Below are 25,614 nucleotides of genomic sequence, written 5' to 3' on the forward strand. Positions count from 1 at the left end.
GTCTTCATCCATGTTTATTCCTGCCAGCGCAGTGCATCCGGCTTCCAGGATGAACCTGCTTTCTAATCTTTGACGGGATAATGCTCTATCCCATCCTCTTGGGTGCTGAAGTACCAAGTCAATCTCAAATTATAACCTTTCCCCAATAATCTTTATGCGTTTCACTGAAGTATACTATAGGCTTACATTCTAGTAAAAAAAACAAGCTGCTTTACACCTCTTCAATACTAAGCCTTAAGGCTGCTCTCCACAGCTACCACTTGGCTAGCATTCTAAGGTTGTGTAAGACCTCTTAATCACCATGGGCCATATTATCAAGAAAGGACGATACATTATCGCCTCTTTTATCGGCAGTAAACAGTCGCTAAAGCGGCGATAATGGGCTTGAGAATATGACCTTGTGAATTCCCATAGAAGACTAGGTTCCGGTGTAACTAGATAGTGTTAAATAACAAATACATAATTGAAAAAATACTTTGTGTGCTTCTTTTTCATTTAATCTATACAATAAGATTGCATTCTGGAAAAACAAGCTGCTTTACACTCCTTCAGGACTTACCCTGAAGGCTGCTCTCCTCAGCTACCACTTAGAGAGCTTTAAAGGTTGTCTAAGACCTCTTAAATCACCACTGAATTGTTGAACAACGTTGGGTGGACCGCCTTAAGACCAATAAGATCGGTCTAAATTATGACATTTGCTGGCACCACTTTGCACGCTAATTTTTGTAAAATTGAATAATAGACCCCCTAAAGAACCCCCCTTTTTCTGCAGTATGAAAGTTTGCATGATTGGGTTTTGTAATATACGTGGTTCCCACATTTCGATGTCAAAAATTCATTATTCAATTTTTATCAATTTTTATGAGTAGCGCCATGATAATTACTATATCACACTGTAGATTACTCATAATTACTTTTGAGCGTGTAAACAAGATCCAGACTTGGTGTTTACATAGTCTAAACTGTTCTCCGTTTTTCAAAAAAGTCCTATTTCTATCTCCTTGAAATGCCCTGTAAAAACGCCATTGAAAGCGTGCTCCTGGCGTCCAGGAGGCAGAGTCAGCACAAGACGCGGCACACTTCCAAAGCGGGTGAGTTTCTCCCGCATCTGCTAGCGGTGAATCGCCATGACACGGCATTGTTACTAATCTTAGCTTGTTGTCGTTATAGCCTGGGACAATGTCCTTACCTCCTGAAGAAACCTTAATTTATCATCTCTAAGGTAAGACCTCACCTGAGGTAACTCGGATTGTTTCATTGCCATCAACATGGATATGTATACAACTATCCATTCCCCCTTTTTTACCTCCGTTTTTTACCTCCGTTAGGTCTAATGAAAGTTCACCTAACTAGAGGTATGTTACACTTTATTAAACTATTTGGGTATTGCTATACACATAGTAGCCTGTAATTTGTTACCATTGTGTTACATACTCACTATGCAAACGCTAGTCCATCGCCAGTCGCCACCAATTTCTCGCCATTGATGTCCCCATTAGTCTGTTTCCATATGTCTCATTTGAGCTTTTGTAAAAACAGTACAAAGTCCTGTTTGTCAACCATTTCCTGAATATTGGTTAAATGCTAGTAGTGACCCCACCTTTTTCTTTAATAATTTTTAGGTGACCTCAGATAACCTCAAACAGAAGGGTAAGACTAATAAGTTTATAAATCTACCCATCAACATCACAAACAGTGATATGTTTTCTATCTGTGTTAAGTGTTGTATTTGTCCTGATGAATGCTCTTAGACCATTTGGCCAACAGAGCAGAAACATGTCGACGTTCTTTCAGTCTTATTAACATATGCTATGGATACCTAAACTTCCTGTGAGCATACCCAATCTTTTTTAACCTAGCAGTCCAGCGATACTAATAAAGAGTATCTAAGTCGTCTGGAAGCTTTTTTAAACAAAACCTTTTTGCGCACTTTCAGTGGGGTAACTCTAAAATTCTCTGGAGACTGCCACAAAAAAACCAGAGAACGCCTCGGGTGAGGCTGGCAATTTACAAATTGTTAAACCCAATGATTGCTGCCATAACGTTTGTGTGGGGCGGCCAACAACATATACCGCTTTCGTTATACACAACGTTTATGAGGGTTTTCCAAATATTTCTCTTGGTATAAGTGGTTACAAGTGTCCTATCCACCATTGATTAACTCTGCCTAATTCTGGGGAACAGATAGGACAGCTATTCCTCTTCCCTCATTTTGATGAACTCTTGTCTGGAATGGTGCCAGGTGCCCACTTACAATAGTGGACATCATATACCAGGCCATCTCCTCACAGAAGGCCATACAAGTCGTACCAACTCCGAAGTATTCAAAGACAAACTTTCCTGTACTGCATAGATAGTATGGTGGAGGCCATTGTGCCAGTAGTTTCTTATGTGAATTTGGCGTGTATTCCACAAAGAGGGGGATTTTTCTGTATAAATCTCGTCAATCATTTGATTTTTCAAAATATCCTCAACTGTTTTACAAGAAACCAGAAATTGAAAACATAGTCGTCCTTCTTCTTAGCACCTTACCGTTCGGCTGAAAAGGATTAAAGCACCAGATGGTTCCCGGTTTGCTGTCATCATAGCAGCAGCCTTTTACATTGCACTGCTCTCTGGTGATTCCTCCGTAGCCACAATTGACTCTTGATTGTGGTTCAATGGCACATTTGACTGTGGAAAACACGTTTGTTTACATAAAAAATACATCTTACAATTACAGGTTAGCAAATGAAACTGCAGATTGTCTATCAAAATCCATCAGGTTGAATTTATATCATACGTAACTCAATTGTAGATATGTGGGCAAATACAGAGATTACACACATTGTGGTGCATTTTCCTTCTCTGCTAAGACAGAGTTGGAATCTCAATCAAAGATAGAGTTGTCCTGCATCAGTAGCTGTCTTTTCAACTAAGCAGATCTAAGCACCATGGACATAGACATTTTAATTGAAAATCCTCGAAATCCCTCCTCAGCCAGTGGATTTTCTGTGCTAGTGGAATTTCCATTTCAGAGGGTGGACACTACAGATGCACCCACAAAGTGGTAGTACACTGCGTATGACTGCGTGTCTACTCTGGCTAACATGCTGGGTGAAGTAGATGATACTAATGCTTAAGTGAAAGGCGACTCCATTTGTTCAGCAGACTGCAAAGAAATAGCTCCAACAGACATAGTGGAGGATCCATCACTCAGATCAGGCAACTAATATTCAACTAGTTTTAGCATCATTTACTCAGCAATGACACCATGGGTGAAGCAGCTAGAGTATTTTATGTCATGGAATAGCAGCCATATGCAGCACCCGGAAGTAGTTATGCAGCTAGAAGTCCACGCAGTACATCAACCATTTCTTGTGATATTTTATTTACTGTCCTCCTCCGAATGAGAAGGAAAGTCTCTTACATAACTGCAACAATTGTTTGCTCTAGAAATCTGCTGAAAAGTGCTCCTTAAATTGGAATTTTTTTTTATTGATATCTCCTGAGCAAACTAGTGCTGCAATATTTGGCAGAAAAATGAAATGAGCTGTTCTGGGTAATGTGTAGTTGATCACATATTTGTCAGATTCAGAGCCTCTCATCACTTTATATTTTAGAATTATGCTCATATCCTACAAAGCAATTATTGCAAAGCTGTTTTATTGAGTCCTACTTTTCACTAAGATTATTCCAAATTCAAATTATCCTTCTCTTTGTATAGATATTACTCAAATTGACAATTTTATGAATATTTATGTGATGTCAGCTGGCAAAGTCGTTTTGATTATTTCCTGTTGTATCATTGGGAAGACTGGGAAGGATTATTAATCTTTAAAACTCAAACCGTGACTTACACGTAGATTAGTACCAAGCCTGCAGTAGTGCTCCGACACTGTGCATGCTCTCCATAGGGTCCCTATCTACTCACCTTGGGTGGTTCCTTGGGGACCCAGTGATTCTACGTCCTCTTGATATTGTCCTGACTCGAGTCGTGGTTCTTATACCATGTTCTTTGTATAAGGTTTAGTCCCGCCCTCTGCCCACTGTGCATTAGTGCTATTTACTGTGATTTCTTTGCTAAAGTATTGTGTGGTTTGTGTCCATCTCCGTGTAGGAGATACTGTAACGTACTAGATAGTGTTATATAATAAATACATATTTCAAAAAATACTTTGTGTACTTCTTTTTCATTTATTCTATACTATAATATTGCAATCTTGTAGAACAATCTGCTTTACGCTCCTTCAAGACTTACCCTGAAGGCTGCTCTCCACAGCTACCACCTAGAGAGCGTCTAAGGTTGTCTAAGACCTCTTAAATCACCACAAGGGTTGTCTGGAATGGTGCACGTTGCCCACTTACATTAGTAGACATCATATACCAGGCCAGCTTCTCACAGAAGGCAATAGAAAGTATGGTGGAGACCATTGTGTCACTACTTTTGTATGTGAATTTGGCATGTACTCCACAAAGAGGGGGATTTCACTGTCAAAATCTAGTCAACCGTTTATATTTTAAAGAGGGCATTCCAAGGTATCGCCCACTTTGGAAATCCTGGACTCTTTTTTGAAAAGGGTGGGGGGCGAAGTCCCTGTGATATTGGGAGGCGACTTGAATTGCAATTTCGAACCGATCCTCGGGATTACTGATGTTTTCCAAGATGAAGATCAGGCTTATAATATTCCTCAGCTTGAAACTTCTAACTATGTCCCGTGTACCATTTTGGTGGTTCAACTACTGAGGCTAACAGTTGACCACGGTCTTAGAGCGTGCAATGGTCGCTTTCCCTCAGACCTAACCAAACAACCAACCTTTGGGAAATCAAAAAGCAGGCTAGATTTTATTTTTGTTTTACTAAATATTTGGCACTTTATGATTGACTTTAAAGTATCAACAAGGGCCGAGAGTGATCATTATCCTCTGGAACTTTATATTGATGACACATGATCAGAGATATCCCCGCTCCTACGTCAAGTGAGTTAGTTACTGATGATTTATGCGAACATGCACATATAATTAATAATAACAGACGTGCTCTAAAATGGCCTCATCTTTTAACTGAAGGTAAGACCTTAGCTGCAGTCTACTCACTGTTTGATAAGACTTTTGCACCCTTAGTAGGACAACCTTTGTTAACTGATAGCTGTGATCACGTTGTTGAGCTACACAAGGTTTTCTTTAATTAATTAAGAATTTATATGTCCAAAATGCCAAAGAAGAAACAGCAAAATGTACGAGTGGGATGCCATGGGAAAATTTGGTATGATCATATATGTAAAACGGCTAAGAGGAAGCTCTTAAATGCTATTAAAAACAAATCACAAGATGATGTTAGACTCGCCAGGGACGAGTATAAGTATGTTCAAAAAGTTTCGAAAAAAACATGGGAAGAGCTAATTTGGGCTGACATGTTGGCTGCTGCAAAACAAAATGATAATGTTGGCTTCTGGAGGTTGGTTGCAAACGGGGGGCATGCAGGAAGACCTGTGAAGGACACGTTCATTGATGAAATGACATGGGTGACACATTTTACCAATTTGTATAAACAATATGACAGTGGTGATGAGGAGTTCCCATGTTCACTTCCACTACCTGTATGCCTTGATTTTACCCTGGACGAAACAAATAGGGCAATCAATGAATTAAAAAATAACAAAGCTCCCGGCCCAGATAAAATACCGGGTGACCTCTATAAACATGAATCTGAAGTCTGGGCCCCCTATATTAATCGTCTGTTTAATGCTCTGTCCGTAAGTTGCAAATTCCCTGATAGTTGGCGTGCAGCAGAAGTTGTCCCAATTTTCAAAAAGGGGAATAGATCCGTCCCCTCAAACTACAGACCTATTAGTTTAATGGACATTCTGCAAAAACTCTATACCAAACACTTGCTATTCAGGATAAATGATTGGCTGGAGGAGTCAGCTATACTTTCCAAATTTCAGGCAGGCTTTAGGTCTAAGATTAGCACCATAGACCAGGTCTTTAGATTTTGTTGTCTGTATTGGAAGTATGTTCACATTAGGAAAGGTCATTTGTATGTAGCCTTCATTGACTTGAGAGCGGCATTTGACCTTGTTCCTCGCAACTTGCTCAGGAGATCTTTAAACAAAGCCGGCCTACCAGGAAGCCTCTTGGTCCACATAATTGAGCTACACGCTAGAAATCATGCAAACATCAGATGGGGTCCGAATGGCGAATTGACGCGTGACATCCCGATTAAGCGTGGTGTCCAACAGGGATGCGTCCTGGCCCCCACCCTGTTTTCTATTTTTGTCAACGATGTTCCTGATTATCTTAATGCTTGTAGCAATGATTCACCTCAGCTCAATGGAGAGAGGGTGCCTGCGTTGCTCTTCGCGGATGATACCATCTTAATATCCCAAACCAAGAAGGGCCTCCAGGCCCTCCTAAACTCCTTTAGTAGCTACTGTGTGACCAAAGGGCTAGAAATAAACGTTGATAAAACCAAATGTATGGCTTTGAATCCTAGTAGGCCGGACAGAGGGAACCTGATGTTGAACTTGGAAACTCTAGGTACCGTGGAGAACTTCACCTATTTGGGGGTTGTACTTGACTCTAAGTTAACATGGAAGGCCCAAATCGAGAAAAGCAAGGTGTCATATGCTCATAATGCCAAACCAATAATCTGTAGATTGAATGCTAGTACAAGTAAAAGTGTAACACCTGTACTTGAACTCTTTAAATTCAAAATTCAATCTGCCGCCCTATATGGGGCTGAGATATGGGGACCCTGGGCCAGGGAGAGTTTTCAAGGCCTGGATAATAAATTTATGAGAACAATTGTAAGGGTCCCAACTAGTACACCACTAATTCCCCTTCAGCTCGATTTGAATTTTAAACGAACCGACCATCTAACTACTATAAGACCGTTAATGTTCTGGATAAGGATTTGGTCCACCCCAGCATTAATAGACTACAGGAACGGTCTCCGAGAAGTAATGAACTTAGATTCTTTTAATTCCCTTCGGTGGTTCGGGCATATTAAAAAATGGCTCGTAATTCTGGGCTTACATTCGTTCTGGGAAAACCCAGAGAACCTACCTACCTTTGCTAAACCCATGGTAAAAAGAGCCTACTGGTCCTTTATGAATAATAGGCATGCTCACGAAAGCAGAATTGGCACTCTAACCCAAAACATTTTGTCCTTCAAAAATGAACCTTGTTTTGAATCCTTTTTGGACGAAATAGAGCCCCCTGTTGCTAAGACTCTCTTCCTGAAATTTAGGTATGGGAATCTCATGCTGAATTCCAACATAGAGCGTTGGTCAAAGAATAAACCGGATTGTCTGAATAGTATAAGTGAGAGATGTCCTATGTGCTCAGATTCGTGTAAGGAGAAGGAGGTTCACATGTTGTTTATATGTAAAGCGTATCTGAAAGCTCGGAAAAGATGGCTTAAACCCATATGTGTACTTTTAGGAACCAGATCCTGTCTAACAGCATACAGGATCCTAAAAACTAATACTGCTCAGTCTATCGTATTCAGCATTAATAGGTTCCTCTACTTTGTGTACATCGCCCGAAAGAAATTGGGACAGATGCTTTAAGTTGGACTAATTCTAAAGACTAAACCTTGCTGCTAAATGAATGATGTTTTAAATTGATTGGTGAAAATTAATTCTGCACTCTATTTTAGAAATTCGTTGTTTTAAATGAATTGATGCATGTATACTGTTATGATTTTTTTTTTTTCTCTGTTTCATGCATGTATATACGTGTGTCTTTTATGGCCATTCGGCCGAAATAAAGAAACAATAAATATTTTAAAATAGCCTCAACTGTTTTACATGAAACCAGAAACTGAAAACACAGACGTCATTCTTCTGAGCACCTTACCGTTCGGAATCAGAGGATTGAAGCACCAGATGGTTCCCGGTTGGCTGTCATCATAGCAGCATCCTTTCACATTGCACTGGTCTTTGGTGATTCCTCTGTAGCCACAATTGACTCTTGATTTTGGCTCAACACTACAATTGTCTGTGGAAAACATGTTTGATAACTTTTGTATAATAATAAATCGTGCAATTACAGGTTCACAAATGAAACATGAGGTTGAATTTACATTATAGGTAACTCTATTGTACATCTGTGGGCAAAATGTAGGGATTACACACATTGTGGTGCATTTTCGTTCTCTGCCAAGAGAGAGTTGGAATCTCCATCACTTATCAGTAGCTGTTTTTTCACCTAAGCAGATGTAAGCACCATGGACAAAGACACTTCAATGGAAAATCCACAAATGCCCTCCTCTGCCAGTGGATTTTCTGGGCTAGTGGAATTTCCATCTCAAAGTGTGGACACTACAGATGCACCTGCAAGTGGGATTACACTGCCAATGACTGCTTTTCTACTCTGCCTGACATGATGGGTGAAGTAGATGATACTAATCCATAAGTGAAAGTCCACTCCCTTTGTTCCGCACACTGCACAGGAATACCTCCAACAGACATATTGGGACATCCATCACTCAGATCAGGCAACTAATATTCAACTAGTTTTAGCATCACTTACTCAACAATGACACCATGGGACAAGCAGCTGGAGTATTTTATGTCATGGAATATCTGCCTTATGCAGCAGTACAAAGTAGCTATTCAGCTAGAAGTCCAAGAAGGAAATCAACCATTTTCTGTGAGATTTTATTTACTGTCCTCCTCCGAATGAGAAGGAAAGTCTCTTACATAAATGCAACAATACTTTTCTCTAGAAATGTGCTGAAAAGTACTCCTTGCATTGGACAAATACTTTACATGTATGTCCTGAGCAAACTAGTGCTGCAATAATTGGCAGAAAAATTAGATGAGCAGTTCTGGGTAATGTGTAGTGGGTTACATATGCATCAGATTCAGAGACTCTCGTCTCTTAACATTTTGGAATTATTGCTCATATTCTACAAAACACTCATTACACAGGTGTTTTATTTAATTCTTCTGTTCACTAATACTTTTTCCAAATTCAAATTATCCTTTTCTTTCTATAGATATTTCTCAAATTGGTTATCTTACGAATATTTACCAGATGTCATCTGACAAAGTTGTTTTGGGTATTTTCTGTTATAACAGTGGGAAGACTGGAAAGGGTGCTTAATCTTTAAATCTCCAACCGCGACTTACACGTACAGATGTACGGAGCCCACATTAGTGTTCCCACAGTACATGCGCTCTCCGGGCGGTCCCAATCTTCTCACCTTGGGTGGTTCCTTGAGGTCCCATTGAATCTACGTCCTCTCGAGATTGTCCTGACTCGAGTTGTGGTTCTTATACGACTTTCTTAGTATATGGTTTGATACCTTCTCGGGCCCACTGTGCATTAGTACTATTTACTGTGATTTATTTGCTAAAGTATTGTGTGCTTTGTGTCTATATCGGTGTAGGAGATTTTTTAAAGTACTAGATAGTCTCATAATATATAGATATTATTTAAAATACGTTTTGTCGTTCCTTTCCATTTAATCTATCCTATAAGATTGCATTCTGGTAAAACAAGCTGCTTTATACTCCTTCAAGACTTACCCTGAAGGCTGCTCTCCTCAGCTACCACCTAGAGAGCTTTAAAGGTTGTCTAAGACCTCTTAAATCACCACAAGGGTTGTCTGGAATGGTGCCAGGTGCCCACTTACATTAGTGGACATCATATACCAGGCCAGCTTCTCACTCAAGGCAATACAGGTGATTCCAACTGCATAGTATTCAAAGTCAAACTTACCTGTACCGCACAGATAGTATGGAGGAGGCCATTGTGCCAGTAGTTTCTTATGTGAATTTGGCATGTACTGCACAACAAGAGGGATTTTGCTGTATAAATCTAGTCAATCATTTGATATTTCAAAATATCCTCAACTGTTTTACAAGAAACCAGAAATTAAAAAAACAGAGGTCCTTCTAAGCATCTTACCGTTCGACTGAAAAGGATTGAAGCACCAGATGGTTCCCGGTTTGCTGTCATCATAGCAGCATCCTTTTACATTGCACTGCTCTCTGGTGATTCCTCCGTAGCCACAATTGACTCTTGATTGTGGTTCAATGGCACATTTGACTGTGGAAAACACGTTTGTTTACATAAAAAAATACATATTACAATCAGGGGGCAATTGCCACATTACAAACGGGGTAGAGCACCAGATTTAGACAAAAATTTGGGGTGATCTTTATCTCTCGGAATCCGAAATTTGGGGATAGCTTTAATGCTATTTTAAAGGGAGCAGATATACCAGATTCTTGGTTAGGTGGAGAGGTAGTCCCCTTATTCAAAGAGGGGGACAAAAGCAATCTGGCCATTTACAGACCTATCAGCTTGATTGATATAGCACAATAACTATTTTGCAGGCATTTGCTGGAGAGGTGTTTAGACTGCATGATACAAGGGAAAACATTGTCACCCCTGCAGTCAGGTTTTAGAGAAAAGACAAGTACCATAGACCAATTGTCCTGTTTTTAAATGATTTTGTGGTAATTTGTGACAATCCAAAGGGAACATGTATATGCTGTGTTTGGGGACATGCATGCCACATTAGATCTAGTCCCCTGAAAATTAATTATGGGGTAACCCTGAATAAGCTTGGGTTCCGACTAATTTATTGCAGATATTGATTAGACTTCACAGGGATAATGATGCACAAGTCAGCTGGGGAGGGTGGTAAGTTGACTGACTGCAGTAGGGTAAACAGATGCATGCGTCAAGGATGTTTACTTGGGATTACTCTGTTCAATCTTTACATTAATGGATTGATTGAATCACAAACAAATTGCAAATTCAATCCCCCCCAAGCTTCCTCGTCAACCAGTGGCATCTTTGCTTTTTTCCAATAATACCCTATTTAATTGTAGGACCCGATCGGGTTTCAAAATCTAGTGGACCATTTAGAGCAGCTTGTGGGGAGTTTCTTTCAGAAATTAATACCAAGAAAACTAAATCAATGGTATTCAACCCACATAACTCTTTTAGGGGCAAGATAACAGTGGGTTCCACTTTGTTAGAACAGGTGAAGCAATTCGACAATTCGAGGCGTAAGATGACAAATTCATTATCATGGGGCCCACAAATGGCAAACATCCAGCTTTCACTCCAACATGTAAGTTCTGCTTTGGTTAAAAAATTCAAAATGTCAATTTATAGACCAGGGACGAGGTGTGGTGCAGTGGCCAGGGTGGCTGACTCCAGAACACAGGGGCTCACAGTTCGATTCCCGGTGCCAGCGAAAGGTTAGACTACCACAATGTGACTCTGGGCAATAGCTCATTTAATCTTCCCAACAGCCCCCAGCACCGGTACTCCTCTCCGGAGGCGACTGTGCGCTTTACAAATGGTGGTATTTCATTTCATATTTCTGTTGTCCCGGTTCAAGTGTATTAACCAAAGAGCATTGTATGAGCACTGTATGGCACAGAGGTTTGGGGAAAAAATAATGAATATAATGAAAATTATTTAACAAGATTGGTCCTGGAACTTCCTCGAAATGCCGCCCTGATCTCTATGTGCTTGAACTTGGCTATTAAAAAATGTAGCATATGTAATTGCTTTCAGGCCCCTTGCATATCGAATTTGGGTCTGGTCAAATAATTCACCACTCCCCATGAGAGAATCATTAGTTGATGTGATGCTGGAGGGTGTATTCCGTGGCTCAAGTACTTAAGGAGTTGGTTGTACAGGTTGGGTATGAGTGAGTTTTGGACTAATACCAGCAGTATACAAAAAAAAGAAATTTTGTCAATCCTTAAAAAGAGATACTGGCTTTATGTTGATGAAATATTGCTAAACAAAGGAACTACAGGGGAATTAAAAAGAATGTTTCTGAATTTTAAACACAACATACATTTAGAGTAATTTCTGAACCACATAGAACCTCCATTATCAAAATCTTTATTTCCGAAGATAAGGTGCAGCATTTTGCCAGTCAATGAATTCTGCTGCAAATGGAAGGGTGCTAATATCCTGTCCATCTGCCCCTCATGCATAGTCGAACTTGAAGAACACTTTTTGTTCTTCTGTCCAAAGTACACTTTGAAGAGTGAAAAGTACAGATTAGAAGAGTGTGGTTAATCTCGATATGATGAATTTTAGTTGGAAACTAACTAAAAGATATCATCAGGATTGTAACAAGTGTCCAGATACCTGTTAGATGCTTGGAAACCTAGTTCTAAGATGTTGAAACTACCCAATAGCCATTATAATGATTATTAGCTGTACTGAAATGTTTTGGATCTTTGATTTTGCATATAATGCATAATAGTTTTAATGAATTTTGACAGGTTTAGATAATAGGCCCTAAGAGCTCCAGGTACCAGTCCTCTAGACCAGGACAGCACAACACGGCTGATGCTGACCAAGCTCGAGCAGCGTAAGACAGAACAAAGGTATCCTGCAACAGGGAGGTTTGACCACCTCCCACACAGGGTTTAGTGTATTGTGTCTCACATATCCAGAAGGGGCAGAGCTCAAAAATACCCTACTCCGACCTCCCGTAACGATAACCAAACTGGGCATTGACGCTGTGGCACAATTTGCTGTACTCTGTCCAAATCTGTGACTCAGGAGCCTGAGCCAAGCAGGATTTCACAAGCTAGGGTACAGCAGTCAATGCCAAGTCGACTGGGGAACCTCTGTATGCAGGTGATGCAACAGGGCCCCCTCAGGCATGAAGTTGCAGTGCTCCTGTCACACAAGTTCGGCGCAGCTCATGGGCCTCACCATCAACAGCATCCGGCCAGCGCAAAATCCTCTGGCCTGTGATGCAAAGAGGCATGGCCCACCATTGTTAATGTCCTCTGTGCATCCCAGTGTAGTGGTGGCGCGTGGTATGCAATGCAGACCTCCCTACATTGCGGCACAGGAGCACCTCTACCATTCACAGCACCAAGGGGCACCAGGCAGTCTTCTCACACAAGTCAGCAACATGTCTCCATGTGACCTGGCAGACTTCACCACCAGGTAAGGGTGATCAGCAATGCATGAATGTCTACCACCATGTGCCAGCAACTCCACAGCAGCCCGTATCCCACCCGGGGGCCAGGAAGTGAGCCCAGCAAGGCCATTGGGCCCCAGGGACTGGCCACCCTTTCAAGGTTTTGGATGCCTTGGTGGTTCAAGGAATGGGCAATGATGAGTGGTACATCACTGGTTTTGCCCAGTGATGCACCTCTTTTCATGATTGTAGCCCTGTATTTCCTCTTCCCCTGGGACTTTGACTCATCATCCTGGCTGTTAGGGGACTTGGAGAGGGTTGTTGATCTGTGCTGCACTTGGCCCTGGCTGATCCAATCTGCATTCTTTTTATTTTTTATTCCTATTTCTCATTAAGGGAGGATATATAGACTATGTTTGCCTCTTAAGGCAAAAAAAGTCACGTTAGACTGACTAATGTCAGTTATTTGCCCGCAAATTGGCCTTTCATCAGTTTTCGTCTACTAACGCAAGAATTTGTATCACCTTCACACTAGTGTTAATGGCAGTTTTCACCACAGCTACCTAGAACTATTGTCATGTAGCGATGTATTGAATATACATCGCCAATAGGGCGATCATTTTTGCTGATAAGCTGTGTTAGGAAAACTGCTGCTAACTAGCTTTAGCATTAGTTAGTGACAGTTCTTTTACATCCCCAGAAACACCAGCCAGCCCACCATCTCCAACTGGACACCGATCACGGCCGAAGACACCGCCTAGACCATAAAAAGCATCCACTCAGGGCCACACTGACCCCTACCCTGCTCAAATCTACCATAGAGCTGCGGCTGCCTTCGCGCTCAAACTACTATGTACCATCAAAACCACCTTCAAAACAGACACCTTCAATGATGACTGGAAGCATGCAGAAGTCAGACCCCTGCTGAAGAAGCCACAGCAGACCCCACCGACCTCAAGAACTATCAGCCTTCACGCTCCACCCCTGCACAGCCAAAGTTGCAGAGAAAACAGTCAACAAGAAACTGACACAATTCATTGAAGAAAACGCTGGCCACGACCCGTCCCAATCCAGATTCCGAAGCAACCACAGCACAGACACAGCCTTACTCGCTGCCACAGATGACATTCTCAACCTTCTGGACCAAGGCCAATCCATAACCCTCATCCTACTCGACCGATTAGCGGCCTTTGACACCGTCTCCCACCATACACTAGTCGCCAGACTACACGAAGCAGGTATACAAGATACAACCATGCACTGGATCCGATCATTCCTCACCGGAAGAATCCAAAGAATCAGACTCACACCCTTCATCTTCGACCCCATGAAAATCACCTGCGGAGTCCCAAAGGGTTCATCACTGAGCCTCACCCTCTTCAACATCTACATGGCCCGCCTTGCAACCATTTTCCGACAACACGGTCAAACATCGTATCTTACGCCGATGACACCCAGCTCATCCTCTCCTTCACCAAAGACTCCACCACTGCCAAACTCAACTTCCAAAAACGAATGCAAGACGTCGCAGTCTGGATGAACAGCTGCCTGATGCTCAACACTGAGAAAACAGAAGTACTCATCCTCTGTACCAACTCTTCTGCTTGGGACGACAGCACCTGGTGGCTGACCGCCCTCCGAAGCCCACCTACCCCCTCAGACCACGCCAAGAACATGGGCATCATACTCGTCTCATCACTAACCATGAACCAACAGGTCAATGCAGTCACCTCCAGCTACTTCAACAACCTCCGCAAGACCTTCAAGTGGATCCCCCTGAGTCAAGGAAGACAGTCAGCCACGCACTCATCACCTGCAGACTGAACTATAGAAACACACTCTACGCCGGCATCAACAAGTCATTACTGTGCAAACTTCAGACAATTCAGAACACCACCACCAGACTCGTCCACGGCATCCCTCGACACAAACACATCAGCCAAAACACCTATGAAGTCTCCACTGGCTCTCTGTGGAGAAAAGAGTCACCTTCAAAATCCTCACTCACGCCTTCAAAATCCTACACAGCAACTGAGCCAAATTCCTCAATGACAGAAACTTCCACGTACCCAAAAGAAACCTCCGGTGTTCTAATCTCGCACTGGCCGAAACCTTGCGCCTCCACAGAGCCAGAGCAGGTGGAAGATCCTTCTCTCACATTGCAGCCAAGACCTGGAAAGAGCTACCAGCAGACATCAGATGAGCCCCCTCCCTGAACACATTCAGGAGACCCTCAAGACCTGGCTCTTCTGCTAAACAGATCTGCGGACCCCCCAGCGCCTTGAGTCCCTCATGTGTGAGTAGCCTGCTTATAATTCCATGATTGATTAATTGATAGAGCGTTGCATTTGAGCCAGCCTAATACTGCAGTCATGCATGCTGAAAATGTTTCCTGGGTCTTAAGGTTATTTTTGTTATATGTAGGAAGCAATTCATCCATGTAGGAAAGTTCCTGAATGCCAAAGGACTCTATGAGGTTACCCAGTGGGATCACATACATTAAAAAGAGTGGGGCTCAGGGCCGATCCCTAGAGAATGCTGTATTTGATTCATTTTGATTCAGAGCGGAATGGTTTGAGCCAGATATCTGTTCTCTATCCTTTATAAAGGATTCTAGCCAGGCTAAGGCCGTGTCCTCCAACCCTATAGTGGTGCGGCTATTTGCCAGAAGGATCCGTTCAAGACGGCATTAAATCTGGCGTCTAGTGTGAATTTAATGGAATCCATAATCTCCATCAGTGCAGATTCAGTACTCAGCCGGGGTCTGAAGCCAGGTTGTGAGGTTTGAAGAAGGTTGAAAGTTCCTTGAAACGACATTAGCTGAACATTCACTGTTTTTCCAGTATCTTAGAGGCTCCTGGGAGCAGGGATATTGGTCTAAAATTATAAAGCGTTTCTGGGTTTGAGTTAGGCCTTTTCGGCAGAGGGATGAAGCTTGCCCTTTTCCATGCAAGGATACTTGACATGTACAATACAAATTCAGGGACCCCATAACAGAGGGACGGTCATGCTGCACACAGTTGTCTTCAGGACATTGGGTATTCCACAGATATGACCTGGATCACCTTTCCAGATTTTCAAGAAAGCATTAAGTATACAAAATATGTATTTTGTTTGTTAGCGTATTTTACGTGAATATTGTAAAAATGTGGCCGAATCCAGCCGAATTCCCTTAGAGGGAAACACCAGTTTTATACCATTCATGAGCATGTTTACACGTATATTCATGTTTAACAATGAAAGAAATAGCCATAAACACATCAGTTACTACATATTTTACAAAGGTAATTGGTTATGTAAAATTGACATCTGCCATATGTTTTAGACTCTCAAAATAATTTCCTGGCTATTTATAATTAAATACACTTTTATGTAGTGTTTCATATCACATCTGTTACATTGACCAAAATATTGGGGTCCGGTTTGCAAACAGCAGAACAAAGTACTGAAGAAGTGAGAGCCACATTTAGAGTTTGGAGCCTAGGATACGCTGTTAAAGTGTGATGAATATCTTGTTTGCTTTATTACATGTGCCATAAGCTTTGATAGAGTGCATACCTTGATTAGTCAATCCCAAATATATTAGTAAATAGAGTCCAGCTGATACGTTTTCATTGGTCTGAGAAGAGTCTATAACCGTGTGTAGGCAAGTGGACACTCAATGGGTTGAGCCTTACGACAGAGACTCCAACGGTGAATCAGAGGACGTATGCCATTAGTTTCAAGATCTGATATCAAATGTGCCAACAAAGAAATCAAGCCCCAAAACGGATTTTAATCATTAAATTGTTCATCTTTTTCTAGCTAACTTCGTAATAGTAGGCAAGACAATTAATATTAGAGACAACTTGTAGCAAGTCTGTTGTTTGGTCTCCACTTTATCTTTCCCTTGGATGTTATGGACTTTTTCTAGCACCAACCAGACTACACCCCTAAACACTTCTTATTATGACATACCAATTTGTATATGCCTTCAAATTCTAATAAAGCTCAATGTGGATAATTTATGCATTAATGAACATACTGTCAGAACCCATCTACGCTCGGGACTAAGCAAGATATCAATAGGTACCATCACTCCCCCCGACATATTCAACCAAGGGTGCAGAGCACTTAAAAATATCAGTCGGAATAATAAGATGGCCGCCATTAAGGAAAATCAGGGTCAGCCGTCTAGTGTTATGTCACAGGTTGCCCTATCAGAATGTCAAGAGGCGTTCCCTCTGGAATCTTGCACTTCACCTGAGTTTAAAGAGGGACCGGCAGCGGAATTTGACGCGGCGTAAAACCATTTAGTCAGAGTAGAGGGCGAAGCTTCCGTTGCTTAGTTTACGTTGATGCATTGTAAATTTACCACGTAATTGCTTGGGTAGTAGTAGTCGAACCAGCATTTTGAGATCAGTTCAATGTGAAGTAACAGTGTTGTGTGTGTTTATTGATCAGCATTTTTAGCGGAATTTACTGTGAAGCAACAGTGTTGTCGTTAGCAATTAAGCAGCGCTTGAGAGGAATTCTGTTTTTAAAGAAACTATTGTTACATTTGCGATTAGTTGAATAAGGAGGCTTAACTGTTAGGGAGCCAGAAACTAGAGTTGCATTTAGGTACATAAGAAGAATATACTTACTGTTATCTGGGTTTACGGTTGTTGAGGAATCTCTGGAAGTTGTTTCTAGAAGAAAAAGGGAAAGATATATGTATTAGACTAGAAGAAGGTTATACTGAACAAGATATTAATCAAAGCTTAACACAAAAAAATATAAAGTTAAGAAATATAATTCACTACGTAAATAGAAAGACAAACTACAATAAATCAGGAATTCTTGGGTATTGCTTATTACAGAAATAACAAGGTGATTACCACTGACACCATTTAAGAAGAGAGGCACAGACCAAGTAAACACCACATATGTAAAAAGTATAAAATGAATAATGATAATTAGAGTTTAATATATAACAGATTTACATGCACATTTTGAAATCTGTTCCAGATTCACCCAGAACTGAGCCATACCTAAGGCAGAACCAGAACTAGACGTGTGTTCAAAAAGAAAGGAAGACCGAGGAAGACTTGGTAGTCTCAACACTTTCCCATTCCCTTTTCCACCCTGAGGGTCTCCTAGTTGTGCAAGTTCACCTCTTGGCGGCAGGAGAGTCTTGGAGTGGCATTGGGACCTGTGTCAATCTATTTCAAATCAAGTGGGCTGAAAGGCTATTGTGACACATACCCCCTTAATTGAACCTGAAGCTGTCCTTCTATTGGCTACCCTTTCGTTGAACAGTCCTACATAATTCTACGCTGTCACTAAAGGGAGCAGCTAGCTACGGGTATTTAACACAAGTCCCACTCTTTTCAAGGCCCCTCACTGTCACTGTTAAATAAATTGCTATTTTGTGATAATGTCTTACAACGGCGGGTAACTTTAGGATGCATGGCTCTAAGTGATAACGTGCATCTGGTATGAGCAGGACACACCTGCAGCCTACAGAGTCCATGCTTCCGGGTAGTCAGTGAAGCAGCCATATTCTACATAGAGGGGCACCACATATTTATGTAATGACAATCTCAAAACTGGTTGCAATGAATCCTATCATGCTTGGTTTAAAACATGTTGGAAACATACCTCCCACACCGTAAACGGTGTAGAAGGTATGATTCCAAGCACTGGAGGAGGCCTCCGTTAGGCTCTCAGTGTTTCCAGTACCAGCATTCTTGACCCAGACAGCACAAACTGGTTGCTGCCGACCAGAGACACGTTTCTGTCTTCCTGCTGCTGAGCCAAGCTCGGACAGAAGAAGGTGGAACAATAGGCATCCGGTCACAGGTAGGTGTGACCACCTCCAAGACAGGATTTAGTGTATTAATGCTGGGTGGATGCACTTACCAGGGCCAGAAAGTCTGCCTCAGGTGCATATTTGGTGTCCCTGTGCACAGTCTAATTCAAAGCAGTCCTGGGAGCAGTTGCTTATGCTATATTGCGAAACTAGACAATGGACACGGGAATAATCTCCCCCTTTCCAGACCTTCCCCTGGGAGAGTCCCATGAAACATCGCAAACCTTTCCCTAGGGTGTAGGTCCACAGATTCATAGTGAGAAAAGAATCAATTCCAATACGATTTCACCTTTTACCTTAAGAACACTCTGGACTTTGCTGGACTTTGCAAGGGCCCAACTTCGCCCCCCTGGTTGTCTGCTGCATTGTCTGTGTCTGGGCTTTATACAGAAACCCTCCAAGGCCTTTGGAGCACCAAAGACACTTGAAGGAATCTCCCTTTAAGTGAAGGAGTTACTTCCCTGCATTCGCAAGCACCTCAACACTGCTGACTGTTCTACTGGTCCTGGACTCCTGTGGACTCTGAAGGGTTAAACAAAATAAGTGGTTGTTTTCTTCATCCCTCGAGGCCTGAGCTGTGCTATCACTGAATTTCAGTCAATTATAAATCGTAGGGACTGCAATAACCGAACCCCTAAGCACTGGGTACTTTTGCATATGCAAAGGGGTTAGTGGCAACCTTGCAACAAGTGCATCGAGCTCCAAGTAGCCACAACCTCTGGAAAATTCTGTCCATTCAGTCCATCATTCTGTCCATCATGTTGTGTGTTTTTCTGTTCACCCTATGTGGGAAGGGTATGCCCAGACGTGGGTCCCTTACTCACTACACCACTGGAGTCAAGCTATACTGGCTGAAGACGGCTGATAGCCAGAAACCGGTCCTAGGATGCTTGATTCCGGTTTAGGGAAGACATGGCTTGGCAGTTCGAGCTGGACTGTTCCCATGAGGCACAGGGTCAAGACTGATTTGCATATGGCATGTCTGAACTGGGGTGGCTTGGTGAGCAAAATAACGATGGATTTAACCCAGATCTGTCACTGGGGGTGAATGTTTTGCCATTGTGCAACATTCCGTCCATCATCTTGTGTGTTTTGCTGCTTTGATAAGCTGCATGAGGTCCTACTGCCACTACAGTGCCCCCGGCCTGTGGAGGGTCATCTATGACTTCTTTGGGCTCCCTTGATTACTTGTGGCATGCCATGACTCTCCTGGACCTAGCTGGTCCCACCTTTGTACTTTCTTAACTTCTTGCTTGGGTTGCATTTAACATGGCTTGTTGATGCTCCCACCAGAAACAGACCCCTAAACACTTGATATCCTTTGTGGGACACATTGTATCCGGCTCCTGGTCATACTCAGAGTCGCCTGGCCCAAACAAGTGCAGAGTCAAATTCATCAACATCATCTGTGTAGCACCTGACATCGGAGCGGATTCGTCTTCCATGTCTCCTGGTCACTCCCGAGTGATATAGGCTCTGTCCCCTCTTCTTACAGGTACTCTTCTTCAAGAATCTATGTTTGGATTCCCAGGGGCACTCTCTCCTCTTCCAGAAGTGGGACTTTTCTGAAGTCCTCCATTGGGTTTGAACACGGTTTCGACACCAATTGACCCCTATATACCCAGATTCCCTGGAATAGGTAATGTGGATACTAGGGTATCCATGGGTGACGTGCCTCTCCAAATAACTGAGTATCTTCAGGGTTCCATTGGGAAGGGTCCTTAATCTTTAAAAATCTTACTGTGATTTACACGTAGATTTGTACGGAGGCAGCGGAGGGGGTCCCATACTGCACATGCTCTTCATGGGGTCCCTATCTACTGATTTTGAGGGGTTCCTTGGGGTCCCAGTGATTCTACGGCCTCTCAACATTGTCCTGGCTTGATCTGTGGTTCTTATACCACTTTATTAGTATATGGTTTGGTCCCCCCGTGGCCCACTGTGCCTTTGGTGATATTTACTGTGATTTATTTGCTAACTTATTGTGTGCTTTGTGTCAACCACCAGCACCAAGGACGCCTTCAAAAACGCCACCCGCACTCACCACCAACTAATCCGAAAGGCCAAGAAAACAGCATTCAAGGATCGACTTGACAACAACGCCCACAACAGCAAGGAACTTTTCAACATCGTCAAGGAGTTTTCCAATCCCTCGGCCAACTCCAACGACATCACCCCCTCTCAAGCCCTCTGCAACTCCCTAGCCTCATTCTTCCACAACAAGATTGCAGACATCCACAACAGCTTCGACAACCAACCCGGAGCCCAACCCACCCAACCACATGCTGAACACTCTCCCCCCGCGAACACCCTTAACGACTGGAACCCAATCTCCACTGAGGACACCATCCGCCTGATGAACTCCATCCACTCAGGATCCCCCACAGACCCATGCCCTCACCACATCTTCAACAAAGCAGACTCCGTAATAGCACCGCACCTCCGAGACGTCATCAACTGCTCCTTCAACTCCGCCACCTTTCCGGAAAACTGGAAACACGCTGAACTCACCGCCCTTCTGAAAAAACCCACAGCGGACCCCACCGAACTCAAAAATTACCGCCCCATCTCGCTCCTTCCATTCCCGGCCAAAGTAATCGAGAAAGCTGTCAACAACCAGCTCGCCGCTTTCCTCGAAGCCAACAAATCCCTCGACCCCTCACAATCTGGCTTCCGAGCAAAACACAGCACTGAGACCGCCCTCATCGCAGCAACAGACGACATTCGAACTCTACTGGACAATGGAGACACAGTCGCCCTCATCCTCCTCGACCTCTCTGCAGCATTCGACACAGTCTGCCACAGCACCCTTTTACAACGCCTCAGCAACATCAGAATACATGGAAAAGCACTTGAATGGATCACCTCGTTCCTCACTGGAAGAACCCAGAGAGTCCGCCTTCCACCATTCAAGTCCGAGGCCACCGAAGTCATCTGTGGCGTACCACAAGGATCCTCTCTCAGCCCCACCCTCTTCAACGTATACATGAGCCCCCTCGCGACCATCGCCCGCCAACACAACCTCAACATCATCTCTTACGCAGATGACACTCAACTGATCCTTTCTCTCACCAAGGACCCCTGCACCGCCAAAACTAACCTACACGAAGGAATGAAAGAAGTTGCTGAATGGATGAAACACAGCCGTCTGAAACTGAACTCAGATAAAACAGAAGTCCTCATCCGAGGTACATCCCCCTCTGCATGGGACGACTCTTGGTGGCCGGAAGCCCTTGGAAAAGCACCCATCCCGACAGACCACGCACGGAACCTAGGCGTTATCCTGGATTCTTCACTTTCAATGAACAGACAAGTCAGCGCCGTATCCTCATCCTGCTTCAACATTCTTCGCATGCTCAAAAAAACATTTCGCTGGATCCCCACCAAAACCAGGAAAACTGTCACCCATGCTCTGGTCACGAGCCGACTGGACTACGGAAACACCCTCTACGCAGGCACTACCGCTAAACTCCAAAAGAAACTCCAACGAATCCAAAACGCCTCAGACAGAATCATATTAGACATCCCACGCAACGAACACATCTCTGGTCACCTGAAAGACCTCCACTGGCTACCCGTCAATAAGAGAATCACTTTCCGACTGCTAACCCACGCACACAAATCACTCTACGACATCGGACCAGAATGCCTCAACTCAAGACTGTCCTTCTACACCCCCTCCCGCCAACTACGTTCCTCCAGCCAAGCCCTCGCCACTGTACCTCGCATCAACAAGACCACCATGGGAGGCAGATCCTTCTCTTACCTGGCTGCTAAAACATGGAACTCACTCCCCACTTACCTTCGCCTTACCCAGAACCACCTAGCTTTCAGAAAGCAACTTAAAACGTGGATATTTGACAAGTAATCCTCCTCCCCCTCCTGAGCGCCTTGAGACCCTCTGGGTATGTAGTGCGCTATATAAATTCTCTGACTTGACTTGACTTGATCTCTATGTAGAAGATACTGCAACATACTAGATAGTGTCATATAATAAATACATATTTTTAAAAATACTTTGTGTTGTTCTCTTTTATTTAATCTATACTATTATATTGTATTCTGGTAAAACAAGATGCTTTACACTCCTTCAATCATTTGATATTTCAAAATATCCTCAACTGTTTTACAAGAAACCAAAAATTGAAAACACAGATGTCATTCTTCTGAGCCCCTTACCGTTCAGCTGAAGAGGATTGAAGCACCAAATGGTTGCTGTTATGCTGTCATCATAGCAGCAGCCTTTTACATTGCACTGCTCTCTGGTGATTCCTCCGTAGCCACAATTGACTCTGGATTTTGGTTCAATGGCACATTTGACTGTGGAAAACAGGTTTGTTTACATAACAAATAAATCTTGCAATCGCAGGTTAGCAAATGAAACTGCAGATTATGTATCAAAATCCAACAGGATGAATTTATATCATACATAACTCTATTGTAGATATTTGGGCAAAATCCAGAGATTACACACATTGCGGTGCATTTTCCTCCTCTGCCAAGACAGAGTTAGACACTCCAACAAAGATAGAGTTGTCCTGCATCAGTAGCTGTTTCTTCACCTAAACAGATCTAAGCACCATAGACAAAGACACTTTATTGGAAAATCCACAAATGCCCTCATCTGCCAGTGGATTTTCTGGTCTAGTGGAAATTCCATCTCAAAGTGTTGACACTACAGATGCACCTGCAAGTGGGAGTACACTCCAATTGACTACGTGTCTACCCTGCCTAACATTCTGGTTGAAGTAGATGTTACTAATCCATAAGTGAAAGGCGACTCCCTCTGTTCAGCAGACTTCCATAGGAATACCTTCAACATACATAGAGGCAGATCCATCACTCAGATCAGGCAACTAATATTCCACTAGTTTTAGCATCATTTACTCAACAATGACACCATGGGTGAGGCAGCTGGAGTATTTTATGTCATAGAATAGAAGCCATATGCAGCAGTCCAAAGTAGCTATGCAGCTAAAAGTCTACAAAGGAAATCAATATTTCCTGTGCAATTGTATTTAATGACCTCCTCCAAATGAGAAGGTAAGTCTCTTACATAAATGCAACAATAGTTTTGTCTAGAAATCTGCTGAAAAGTACTCTTTGCATTGGACAAATACTTTACATTTATGTCATGAGCAAACTAGTGCTGCAATAATTGGTAGAAAAATTAGATGTGCAGTTCTGGGTAATGTGTAGTGGGTCACATATGCATCAGATTCAGAGACTCTCGTCTCCTAATATTTTAGAATTTGTGCTCATATTATACAAAGCACTCATTACACAGGTATTTTATTTAATTTTACTGTTCACTAAGACTTTTTCCAAATCCATATTATCCTTCTCTTTCTATAGATAGTTTTTAAATTGGCTATCTTACGAATGTTTTCTGTTATGTCAGTGGGAAGACTGGGAAGGGTCCTTAATCTTTAAAACTCGTACCACGACTTACATGTAGAGTTGTACGGAGCCCGCATTTGTTTTCACACCATGCATGCGCTCTGGGGCGGTCCCTATCTTCTCACCTTGGGTGGTTACTTGAGGTCCCAGCGATTCAATGTCCTCTCGACTTTGTTCTGACTTGAGTTGTGGTGCTTATACGACTTTCTTAGTATATAGTTTGATACGCTCTCGGGCCCACTGTGCATTAGTGACTTTTACTGTGAATCATTTGATAAGTATTGTGTGCTTTGTGTCTATATCAGTGGAGGAGATTTTGTAAAGTACTAGATAGTGTCATATAATATATACATATTATTAAAAATACTTTGTGTTGTTCCTTTCCTTTTAATCTATCCTATAAGATAGCATTCTGGTAAAACAAGCTGCTTTATACTCCTTCAAGACTTACCCTGAAGGCTGCTCTCCTCAGCTACCACCTGGAGAGCTTTAAAGGTTGTCTAAGACCTCTTAAATCACCACAAGGGTTGTCTGGACTGGTGCAAGCTGCCCACTTACATTAGTGGACATCATGTACCAGGCCAGCTCCTCACAGAAGGCCATACAAGGGATACCAACTCTGAAGTTTTCAAAGTCAAACTTTCCTGTACCGCATGGATAGTATGGTGGAGGCCATTGTGCCAGTAGTTTCTTATGTGAATTTGGCATGTATTCCACAAAGAGGGGGGGTTTTCTGTATAAATCTAGTCAAACATTTGATTTTTCAAAATATCCTAAACTGTTTTACAAGAAACCAGAAATTGAAAACACAGTCGTCCTTCTTCTTAGCACCTTACCGTTCGGCTGAAAAGGATTGAAGCACCAGATAGTTCCTGGTTTGCTGTCATCATAGCAGCAGCCTTTTACATTGCACTGCTCTCTGGTGATTCCTCCGTAGCCACAATTGACTCTTGATTGTGGTTCAATGGCACATTTTACTGTGGAAAACACGTTTGTTTACATACAAAATACATCTTACAATCACAGGTTAGCAAACAAAACTGCAGATTTTCTCTCAAAATCAATCAGGATGAATTTATATCATATGTACCTCAATTGTAGATATGTGGGCAGATACAGAGATTACACACATTGTGGTGCATTTTCCTTCTCTGCTAAAACGGAGTTGGAATCTCCATCAAAGATAGAGTTGTCCTACACTCCAATTGACTACGTGTCTACCCTGCCTAACATGCTGGGTGAAGTAGATTATACTAATCCATAAGTGAAAGGCGACTCCGTTTGTTCAGCAGACTGCAAAGAAATAGCTCCAACAGAAATAGAGGCAGATCCATCACTCCATCAGGCAACTAATATTCAACTAGTTTTAGCATCATTTACTCAACAATGACATCATGGGTGAAGCAGCTGGAGTATTTTATGTCATGGAATAGCAGCCATATGCAGCTGGCCAAAGTAGCTATGCAGCTAGAAG

The 25,614-nt window shown here is 42.6% G+C and overlaps 1 protein-coding gene across 1 annotated transcript in view; it reads right to left on the minus strand.

Annotated features, from left to right (window-relative positions):
- Window positions 1-25,614, minus strand: part of LOC147725264 (uncharacterized) — a 533,626-nt gene that overhangs the window by 507,308 nt on the left and 704 nt on the right. Inside the window, exons 3-8 of the mRNA XM_086918228.1 lie at window positions 24,977-25,117; window positions 22,920-23,060; window positions 17,533-17,577; window positions 9,901-10,041; window positions 7,843-7,983; window positions 2,533-2,673 (exon numbers count right to left, since the gene is read on the minus strand). Coding sequence (XP_086774354.1) covers window positions 2,533-2,673; window positions 7,843-7,983; window positions 9,901-10,041; window positions 17,533-17,577; window positions 22,920-23,060; window positions 24,977-25,117 — 750 coding nt within the window. The remainder of the gene's footprint in view (window positions 1-2,532; window positions 2,674-7,842; window positions 7,984-9,900; window positions 10,042-17,532; window positions 17,578-22,919; window positions 23,061-24,976; window positions 25,118-25,614) is intronic.

This window comes from Lissotriton vulgaris, chromosome 4_1, assembly GCF_964263255.1.
Source record: "Lissotriton vulgaris chromosome 4_1, aLisVul1.2, whole genome shotgun sequence".
NCBI lineage: Eukaryota > Metazoa > Chordata > Amphibia > Caudata > Salamandridae > Lissotriton > Lissotriton vulgaris.